This window comes from Haliaeetus leucocephalus, unplaced genomic scaffold (genome assembly GCF_000737465.1).
Source record: "Haliaeetus leucocephalus isolate CR32 unplaced genomic scaffold, Haliaeetus_leucocephalus-4.0 Scaffold450, whole genome shotgun sequence".
In the NCBI taxonomy this organism is placed as follows: Eukaryota; Metazoa; Chordata; class Aves; order Accipitriformes; family Accipitridae; genus Haliaeetus; species Haliaeetus leucocephalus.
Window position 1 is genome coordinate 21,446,955 of NW_010972886.1, and position 10,993 is coordinate 21,457,947.

At 43.8% G+C, this 10,993-nt stretch overlaps 1 protein-coding gene across 1 annotated transcript in view; it reads right to left on the bottom strand.

Moving 5' to 3' along the window:
- Window positions 1-4,861: 4,861 nt before the first annotated feature.
- The window catches only part of MPZL3 (myelin protein zero-like 3), a 6,842-nt gene continuing 710 nt past the window's right edge, over window positions 4,862-10,993 (bottom strand). The window contains exons 2-6 of the mRNA XM_010575099.1: window positions 9,887-10,053; window positions 8,664-8,874; window positions 7,866-8,022; window positions 6,912-6,975; window positions 4,862-4,888 (exon numbers count right to left, since the gene is read on the bottom strand). Coding sequence (XP_010573401.1) covers window positions 4,862-4,888; window positions 6,912-6,975; window positions 7,866-8,022; window positions 8,664-8,874; window positions 9,887-10,053 — 626 coding nt within the window. The remainder of the gene's footprint in view (window positions 4,889-6,911; window positions 6,976-7,865; window positions 8,023-8,663; window positions 8,875-9,886; window positions 10,054-10,993) is intronic.

A 10,993-nucleotide genomic window follows, 5' to 3' on the forward strand; every position in this document is an offset into this window, starting at 1 on the left:
GGGAGCCTGAAACTCCGTGAAACACAGATGTCAGATATGTCTCTAGTTTGAGACTGCTCTGAGCCCTGAAAAGGAAGGGAGAGAGACGGGGGCAGGAAGCTTAGCCTGAAACACCTTTGCATTTTCCCCTAAGTAATTAATCTTTCTGGTGGTTTGGGGGTCGAGTCTTTAGCATCTGAACTGAGATGTTCATAGATGCTAACTCTGCTCAAAAAGCGATGGGACTTTTTTTCTAGTACATACTCAGAGAAGTTTTGTCCTAAAAACACAGACCCCTTACTCTAGCAATAAACCCCCTTGCTCCAGGGTGCTGCACATGGTGAGAACTTCTGCTGGAACCCTTCAGGGTCTGTTCAGACAGGGTCGTGTTTGGTCACTGTATTCAGTTTGACCTGCTGCACATCTCTCAAAATAAAGCCAATGTCTCCTTTCTACATGTTGTAGACACGTCCTGCAGCCTGAGGAAGGACTGGCTGTCATCATCAGGAATATGCCAGCCAGCGTTCACACGTGGATCACAAGAAGGCAAAACTCAGTACCCTGCTTGCTGTGTCTCTGCTCCATGATTCAAAGCTATGCCCATTCAAAAGTGATAAACACATTTAAGGGCAAAAAGTTACTGAGAGAAGCCCTCCCACTTGGAGAACCTGGACATTACAGTTGAATTTGAGGCTGCCATTACCAGCACATGTTTTCCAATACATGCGTTTTTGCTGCAGAAAGACAACAAGATCTGAATCATCTCTGAAGTCTTGCTAGCTTCTCTCATTTTTCCTCCATTGTGCAAGTCAGAGGATCTCTAGACCAGCTTCAGTAAAGGCTTGGGAGGGGAAAAGGTCCCAGATATTTCTCCCCAAGAAACAGGCATGAAAGGAGTTAGAGTAAATACATAAGGTAAACTTCTGCCATTATTCTTACTGCTCTCAGAGATCAACGGTTCCCTTCAGTGCTGTGGAGCAGAAAGCCACAGCGCCAGATCTGTGGTGCTGGGGTACCAAGTTTCCTGGGGCAGCGCCTATGTCCCTGGCACTCCGTGCAAAACCAACGGTGACAATAACACCAGGTGCAAAGGGCACCAGGGAGGTGAGAGGGGACATGCCAGCTCCCTGCATGCACCATGGAACAGCAGGAACAGCTACTGCGTCTCCGCAGGGCTCAAGCAGGGAGTGGGGAAGGCCTCCTCTCCGCCGCTGCTCATTCCCTAAGAATGTTTCCATCTCTTTCCAGGGCCAGACATGCTTGCTAATTCCTTTTTCTTTCCAAAAGCATTTTTCTCAGCGAAGGAAGCTCAGAGACCCCCCCGAGACAGGCTCAGACAGGGATTACAGGCCTAGAAGCAGCTGCTGGGGGACCCATGGATCTGTTCTAGGCTGAGAAACAGTCACTACAGCTTTCCAGTCAGTGCATGGTGTTCTTGCCTGTAGTCAGTGATGGAAAACCACCTCTGCCCTTCATCGCCCTCCCCTTTCCACAGACAAAATCCTGAAAAGTAGCAGCAAGCCTTCTGGAATTCTCTCAAACCTGCCTTTCAAAACACACGACCCGTTTGGGGGTTGGGTTTTTTGGAGGTGGAGGGGAGAGCTGTGCGGTTTGACTGCACTGTTTGCAGCTCTGCCATGACACAGTTGCTGTACAACCCGCACTTGTGCACACATGACCTACAAACACAGCAAAATTCATGCTCAGCTCCAAAGCTCTCAGCTGGTGCAGCATATCTCAATGCAGCAGGCCAAAGCCTCCTACTTTCCAGTTATATTGCCAAAAGCCATAAAACTCGAGCAGAGCTACACCCTCCCAGGACCACCCCCACGCAGGACCCAAAATAGGAGCCAGCTTAAAAAAAAGTTCTCAGCACACAGAAGCCTGCATACTGGGATATCTACACTCAGAACTTCAAAAGTTCTCTGTAGCTGAGCTACTGAGGCTCTGGTCCTTATTTGCCATCAAATCCTTTCTGGACTTATTACCGTGTTTCTCAGCATAAATTCTGGTCCTGTCTGGGAACACATTTTTGCAGGGTCTCCCTCTGTGACACACACCAGCAAGTGGCTGCTGTGCATGCACTAGCTGAAGACAGCACCCACTCGCCGAGGCTGTTATGTATATTATGGTGCTGACATATCCAAATCCTTCCACAGGGTAATTGCCTTCACTAAACAGATTAGGGGAAAAAAAAAATATGTAGATACCACACTGCCTTTGCATTTTCCTAATTTTGCACATGGTATCTGAATCCTCAGCACTTCTGTGTTTCCCTAGTTCTCTTTTCAGGAAAAAGAAAGAAAAAAAAGTAAATATTATGGCAAAAAAATACTCACCTAGCATAGCTTGGGGCAGTCAACGTGTCTCTCGCATGAAGGGTTCTTCAGTGACTAATTTGGCACATCTGAAAGAATCGGTTGCTGAATTGTCTTGAGGTTGTATGTGTGAGGCATTTGTCTGTCTTACCAGTCTTTGGTTTTGAGTCTGTTATTTCAGGTTCAGTTTGGTGGTCGCTTTCAACTTGCAAGAGGAAGTCAAGAGCTAGACTGAGGTACTGACAAATCAGAATGCAGAAGGGACTCTTATGGAGAGGTGAGAATTACAGATGCGTATGCCCAAGAGGAGGTGATGGGTTATGCAGCTTCATAAGAAGGTACACGATGCGGCTCAGTGCCAGTCCTTCCATCGCAGCAGGCTGATCAGATCAGTCATTATATGAGAAGTCAAGAATGGAGAGATCCTTGGCAAGCAACCCTTTTGCAGCCTGTGCTCCCTCCTGGTTTATTTTGGGGGATCAGAGCTGCTTCAAGAACCGCCACTCCTGCAGACTAGATCTGATGAGGTATCAGCAGCAAGTGACACTGAGTGACTTTGCTGAGCCTTACTGCTGATGCTATCAGGGGCCACAGGTTAGCAGGTATCCCATGGTCAATACAACTTGACATACTTGGCATAACATAGTCAGCTGTTACCCCTTTGGAACAAAACATAATGCTGCATGGAACTGGCACACTGCCTCCTCTCCAGTCACTTTGAAAGTCTATTTTCATCCTTCCTCTTCCTCTGGAGTACCACAGCAATCACTGTTCTCTACCCTAGTATCAGCGGTTTTAATGGTACACAGAGCAACTTCCATGCAGCTAGCAAAGGAAGAGAAAGTTAAGTCTTACTCATGCTCAACACCATTCACAATCTAGAATACTATAGCTTCAAGGTGACAATTTAGCTCTGCACCAGAAAGAGATTTGCCCAGGATCTAGCCCACTGTTTGCAAAGGAGTCATAGTTGAAGGCAAATATTTTGCAGAAAACAAGAGTCATTTATTTCCACAAAGAACTTGAGTGATGTATTAGTGCTGAAAGTGGAACAACAAAGCTACTTCCTCTAGGCTGCATATCCCACCAACACTCATTCTCTGGCAAGTTTGGGTTGGGAGAGACATTGTGTCCTCAGGAAGCACAGACTGTTTAAATATTACTTTATAGTAGGCAGGAGAAAAATATATTTCTTTATCTGGAGACACAGACCTACCGCTAACCTGCTTTGCGGTCAAGAATTTCAACATACCTGTAATTGGCAGCCATCACAGAGCTGCTGAAGGGGGACTCAGTAAGTGTTCCCTTTCGAGTTAAATCTGTTCCCTAAACCCCTTTACCCATCATCATATGACAATTTCTATAGCTAAGCAACAACTCAGGATGGCAGTTTTATGAGTTCAACTCTATTTAGCCATATTTAGCCAAATAAGGAAATCCACAGCCCAGAATGAAACAAAACAATTTATTGATAATGGCATATCAAAGTCAACAGTAAACTTACAACACATATGTAAAAGGAGACTGTTTGACCAATGCCGCATACAGAAAGGAAGAAGAAAACAGCAACTGTTTAGGTATTGAGCAGACATGAATTCCACTGCTCTCTGTCATCCATTATTGGACAATGTCCAGGCAGTAATGATGCATGTTTAGCTGTTTCCCTAAAATGGTACCTAAAAGAAGAGAGGAGGAACATGACTGTTCTTCAACACGGAACATTCCTTTGGACACTGCTTGAGTCAATGGTTGAGGTAGATGGGGTTATGTTTCCCCAGATAGAGAGTCCCCATTTACATTTCTGATTTTAAAAAAATAGTTTTATATGAATTGTGCTTCACTTCTACACGTAGAAGGAAATGTACCTAGTGATGCAGCTGTTGGACAAATAATAAAAAAAAAGGAAAGATAAAACTCAATGATGTAAGGTAACACTACTGGTGACTTAAAAATAGAATCAGAAAACAGTAGGAACAAAATGGTAATCCTGTAGCTAAGTGGCAGATTAAATCAAGAAATAGTTGAAAAGCAGTAGGTTCTCTTTGCTCCAAGACAAAGGATGCCATATATCACCTTAATCAAACTGTTTTAAGTCCATAGCAAATATGTTCCAAAAAAATTGAGAAGAAAACATCATCAATGCCCAATGATGATCACCTTAGAGAGCTGACGTCACTCTGGAGTAGCCTGTGCTTCAGGCAATTCAAATTCAAGGGCACAAGAAAGGAGGGATGTCACCAATAATAAAGGAAACAAATTTGCAAGCAAACTAAGAAACATGCATTGTCAGACTGCTGGTAGGAAATGGGCTGTACAGCTGTAGGCACTGAGGTTTCTGTAGGCACTGGAGAAGAGATTTTTTTTTTCCCCCCAATAAATTAGAAAGATTTCAAAAATCATTATTTTGTGCTTAAATGAATTATCCCATCGGCAGTATTCTTCCAATCTACCAAGATTAGAGCAGGTCCCTCAATCTGCACTGGTTATCCAGCAGCCTTCGTACCTATCTAGCCATGATTTTCAGTGCTGTAATTTTGTTCTTTATCCACAGCTTTAGTCTTTCATCAGTATGGGTCTTCCTCATCCATGTCCTAAACGGGAAGTATGGAGAGAGAAATTGAGACTATGTCTGAAGAGATGAACCAAGTTACGAGTTCAACAAAATTTTGAGTCTGCTAGGCTTCTGACAAGAGCTTAAACGCTCTCCAAAATGCTGCTGTCCTTGAATAAGCCATAGGACTTGTAGTCATATAAGCACTTGCAGCTAAATCTGACTTAGCACAGATACACAGACAAATTGCCACTCTATAACCAACACATGGAAGCGTGTTTTAAGAGAAGTAGCAGCTAAAGCTCAAGCAAAAGACAAACCATAAAGTGCAGACAGCCATCTTAAAAAGCACCACCAATCCCTACGGTGAAGGTTCAGAGCAGCACAAGTCATTGTTTTTCAGCTACAACCAACCACCTACTTTCGGATCTCCATTGTCTATTGTTTTAACCACAGTAATCATTTGATAGCATCCCCACAATCCAGCTCTGCAGCTCTCGACTTGAAAGAAACTCAAACATAGCAGCTCTATAAGGGAAATCTCACTAACTTTCCAGCCATTTTAAGTCCAAAGATTTTCACTGGCTTTGCAATTTTAATTATTTGGTAACCTATTAGGCATGAAAAAAATACATCACAGAAACCTCAAAAACGTAGAATCATTAAAGTGAGTGAGCCAGGACGTTCAGAGACTTGGTAAGCTAAATATTTCAATATCAGAGAGCAAAGTATCAAAGAGATGACAAAATACTCAATATGAAAGCAGCAGGATTATAGCATTCAAATTTGCCTTCTCTCAAAGGATGAGAAGACGTTTTTCATTTTTTAAAATCTCCAACTGCCTGGCAGCATTTGTCTCACCAAACTGGGGTTCCCCTCCTTTCCCATCTCTCCACCTGCAGGAAAGCAATGGTGCCTCCCTGCTCCCCAGCATGTCACTTGCAATAACCATTCCACCTCCCATGGCAACTCTCCCTTTTGCATAAAGCATTTTCTGCTTTCTGCACCTCTCAAAACTCTTGTTCCCTATACTGCTGCGTTGTAACTGCTGTAAATATTTCATATGTAACTTGCATAATTGTTCAGTTTTCATTCTGTATCTAATAAAGCATAGAAACCATCAGCACACACCTGTCTGAAGGCTCATGCATTTAGTGCATTTTAAATCACTGGCATTAGAATAGTGAAGCAAGCAACACATATTTAAATCCTCCTTAACATACTTCCTGACCCTGTGTAAAAGATGTAAAGGTGCATCTGAGGTAAGCTTGCTCTGGAGGACATTGGGGAAAAAATGAAAACACTCTCAAATTAAGCATATTAGTGAGCTTACTCTGGAATGCGCCACACTTAGGGCTGTGGCTGCTAACACCAGCACACAGAACTTAGAGGCACATTTTACAAAACAAGTACAGCAGGTGGCAAAAACATTCAGTAGTTTCAGCACAACACATCTGACTAACAGAAGCTTGCTGATACGGTAGCAAGCGAACAAGCAGAATTAGAAGAAGACAACTGCCACTTCACAAAACAAAACAAACAAAAAGCCAGAAAGAAACAATCCACAAGAGTTTAGCAGGATTCTGTTGTTATGACAACAGTGTAAGCAGGAAGATCTCCAAAAAAGAGGCAAGACTACACACTACCATCTTTGCACGAAACACAGTGGATTGAGGTATCACTGTCTCTGTTCCCCACCATAGCACTGTCAAACCTCAAACTGGTTTTGCAGGGCCTTTCAAGAAACTACACAGCACAGTAACTAGCACTTAAAATTCTGGATTTTCATCTTAAAAATATCAGCTTAGATTTCAATAACATCAAACAAAAAATCATTTTGGTGGATCTCAAGACAACTTCCCCTACCAGCAATGCAGCATGACCAGCAGTTCTCACCCCCTATAGCCCATACATGGAAAACACCAAGGAGCATAAGCCTAGCCATTTGGGACACTTCTTTGACATCCAGCGGTGTTACAACAAGCTCTACCTGCTGCTCTTAGCACCTCCTCTGAGCACCAAAGTTGACAAAACCACTTATGAAAACACCAGCTTTCACTTACCACACAGTTCAGAAACCAGCCTCTGAGTTTACCCAAGCAGCCGTCTGTCTCCATATGTTCAGGCCTGCAGAAAAAAAAAAAACAACAAAAAAACCCCAAAACAAACCAGGATTAGGTTGGACTTTTCCCCCAACACACATACTAATATCTCCTATGGACTGTGATTTCTGGTTCTACCACACTGAACTGACGGCTTTTGAACATGATGAAAAGCCTTTGACTCTGCACAGCAATAAAGAATGTCAGGTCCCACAATTTGAAGCCAAACGTTTCACTTAAATGCCATGAAGAATACAACGGGAGTTGCTATTTGGCTGGCAAATCTTACAACACTAACCAGAACACTGTATTAAGAACCCATTCTGCAAGAAACTGCAGTACTGAATTCATTGCAAAACCAGGTGCAGCTCCAGCACTAGCAGCGTTACCTTACCACTCTCCCTATTGAATCTGTTCAGAATAGAACCCTCTCCGGTTCAGAAGGGAATTCAGTCTCCAAGTGTTGTTCAGTACCTCGTATCTCTGCTCAGGCCATCATCACAGGGGAACCAGTTAGCATTATTCAGTTTGTTTTGTTGTTATGGATACTTCATACCAAAAAAGCAACACATAAAGCCCACATAAGCAAAATATCTTGCTGATTTAGGCTGAAATAAATCTGATTACAGAAGTGAAAGACTGTTTAAACCTAAACTGCTTCAGTTCCATGGCCTCACAAGAATGACAGAAAAAGGGGATGTATAGCACTCGGTTTGTGCTCCAACGTGGGGATTTTCCAAAGCTTTCTGATTCCTGGCTAAGTTATGCTCATGGAGCAGTAAATTTCAGTGACTGAACTGCAGACGCTGAGAGCTATATAATGAAGGACTGTGGAGAAACTGTCCTTTGGCCTGTGTCAACAGGCCAAAGTAGAAATACAGGCTTTAAGTTCCAGTCAGAACTTACTCATCAGACACTTCGATGGAGGATTTCTTACAGCCAGATTTTTTTTTCTCCTTTAGTATTCCAAATTTCCTTCCCATCCTTACCAACAGCAGAACGACCACAACGACGGAGGGGAGAAATACTAAAATGGACAGCAGCACCGCTGAAGTTAGCTGGAAGGAAAGGCCTGCAGGAAAGACAAAGAGCAGCCCAGCTGTACCAGTAGTAAAATATGGCTTTCGTAAGTCTCTGTGACAAACGTTCATCCAGGACACAGGTTGCTAGCCTTTCCATATAAAGCACATTGCTGGCAGATTTGAAACAGCTTGTCACTGAATCTGTAGGACTCCTATCACATATCCAACACAGTAGGGTGATTTGTATGCAAAAAAACTACAGAGAAAGGCAGGTCATGCCATAGTTCTATCAGCACGTCTAAGCTGCAAATTTGGGGCAGGTCTCACATGCAGGGCAGATGAGGAAATTAAGTATTACAGAGAATCAGTGTTTGTGATGTGACAGTTATTTTTAGACCAGTATTCCCTAAACGTTTACCTTGTTCTACTGCTGTAGAGACAGGAACTCCTAAACAAATGCACACTTCTGATTTCCGTTATCACCACAGCTTCCTCCCTGCCCCCAATAAATTCAATTGTTCTCAATGTATTTAACTCCAAAAGAAGGGCTGAGGTAACTCTTGCTGAAATTCTAATGTGGGACCCCATGGAACCCATTCCACTTGTGATGCTCAGACTTCTAAGATTCTGACAAAGCTGCAATGCAGCTGTGTCACATAGACAAGGACATGCTATTGAAAGGGAGGCTTACCCCTCTCCGTAACTATCAGCATTGTCTGGGGAATGTTATGGTACACATCTGGAGGATTCTTCACGCTGCAGATGAACGTCCCATTGTCACTCATCACTGGGCTTTGGATAGCAATGGAAGCATCACCCTTGGCAACATTCCCAACCCAGGATATCCTGTCTTTGAACTTTCCCACTGTTGTTGGGTATGGAACAGACTGATAATGAAAAATCTAAAAGGAGGCAAAGACAATAATTGTGCCAATAAAACACTCATCTAAGCAAGCAAAGTAAACTACTTTTTGGATTGTAAACATAAAGGAATACACATTAAGAAGTCAGAAAGAATACTTCTTATGCAGGAGACCTTTTCAAGTTACAATTTTAAAATTCTGAGTCAGTCCCATTTCGTTACATCTCCAACGCTTTTATCTACCAGCCTCAGCTCTCAGATGTCACCATCACCATTCTGACCAACTTGTTCCCTTCTGCAGATCTTCAGTTGAGAAGCAGAGCAGGCTTCTTGCCTCGTGCAAGACAGAACATCACAGTTCTTCAGTTTTTGCTTCTTGCACTTTTGCTCTTGCTGTCCTATGAGTAGAGACTTAGCAGACCTCACTTCATACAAGCAGCACCCCTTTGTTCCAGATACAAGGACACTCCTAAGAGTTCAAACCCTTCAGGCAGCAGAAGTCACTGATAATCCATGAAGATGTGCATTTTCTGTTTCCACCTTGAATGAGAGATTTCCACTGGGCTTTCAGACTTACGTATTTATGCTTAGATTTCAAAATGCTGCCAACAAGACAGCAAGTAGCAGCCCATAAACCTTAGAGGCTGTCATCATCACTGTCTTCAGACTGTCAATGCACACGTGTTCTTACCACTCCAAGATATAGCAGCAGTAGACTGCATGACAGAACTACTAGGGTGCAGCTGCCTTCAAGAAAGCTACCAAGCAAATGCTTTACGGTCTTTCTATATGTAGCTACAGCATCCAATGCAGCACTTGTGCCAAAACCCAAAGTTTATCTACTTTATCATCATTATGTTATTATGCATTTACATATTTTTTGCCCAAAGAACACTAAAGCAATTTCACATGGGAAAGAAGGTGACAATGAGAGTCCCAAATCCCAAAGTGATGAAGCAGCACAGCAAGGCAAGTGGAAAAAATATAATCAGATTTTTAGCATGCATAGAGGCCTGGTCAGCCTCCAGTAGAAGACTCCCTGTTACACTTACAGACTCCATCTGACCACCTGTGAGGGGCCGGTATGTCCAGTCTACCGTCAGGCTCTCAGTGATGGGAGAACTGGATTTGAATGAGCATTGCAGCGATACTTGTTCGCCAAGGAAAGCTTGCACTTTAGGACTGGCTTTAATTTCCAGGGAAAGAGCTTTGCAGACACCTGATGAAACAAGCACAAAAGACAAGGATTACATTCCTATTATCTGTGAGGGGCAGGAGTGATGATGTCCCAAGGGTATCGAAGCATGTGCAGCTCAACCACAGTCCAAAGACTGAAGCACAGTAGTGACTACCTCCCCCATAATGAAATATAAAGAAAAGTAGAAAACTTCCCTGACCTATTCTCTGTGGGATTGAACTAGCCCCAGTTAAAAGTATTTATCTGGAAAATACCCCTGAGAGCCTACAGATATTTGGATGTGGAGATAAAGAGCTGAGAAACCAAACCAGCTGGCACTCTGATGAGTTGCAAAGTGCCAGCTTTAGACTACTTCAAGGCAGTTCTGGCTCTGCCTGTCTTGCCCCAGAGTGATACAGCCACCGACTTGCACAAGCACCAGGTCACTAGTCACCCCATAGCACAAGTACTCTTGCTTCTTGTTCTCAGTGTGTGTGCGCAACAACTTCTGCCTCACTGGCCTACTGGGGATGCTCCAGGCAGGGATGAGGTCAGCCTGCCCAGCATTCAGCAGGAGCATGGCTGGAATCCTCCCTTTCATGAATCCCCTGCTCCTGGCTTGTAAAGATTTATTATGGTGATAGTCTGTGCGAAGTTCTACTCGAATTGTCACAGCTGCTTCCTCTGCCATTTCTACTCAGATTTGCCAGTTCCTGTGTGAGTTGCTGCCATTGCACACCTGTTCCACGGCCACCGATATAAAATGTAGGGGTCTCAACAACACATTCCCTTTTGCTACCAACTCAAAGCCTTAACACCTCGAGTGCCGCTAGCTGGACCCTAGCAAAGCACACCGAAATGGGACAAAGGTACCCGCACCTCGAGTGCCAGCAGCGGGCTGAGTGCAAGGTGAGCGAACGAACGCTGCCAGCTGCCCACCGAGCCCTGCCGAAAGGCCTTCCTTCGCCCCGCCCCGCCCCAC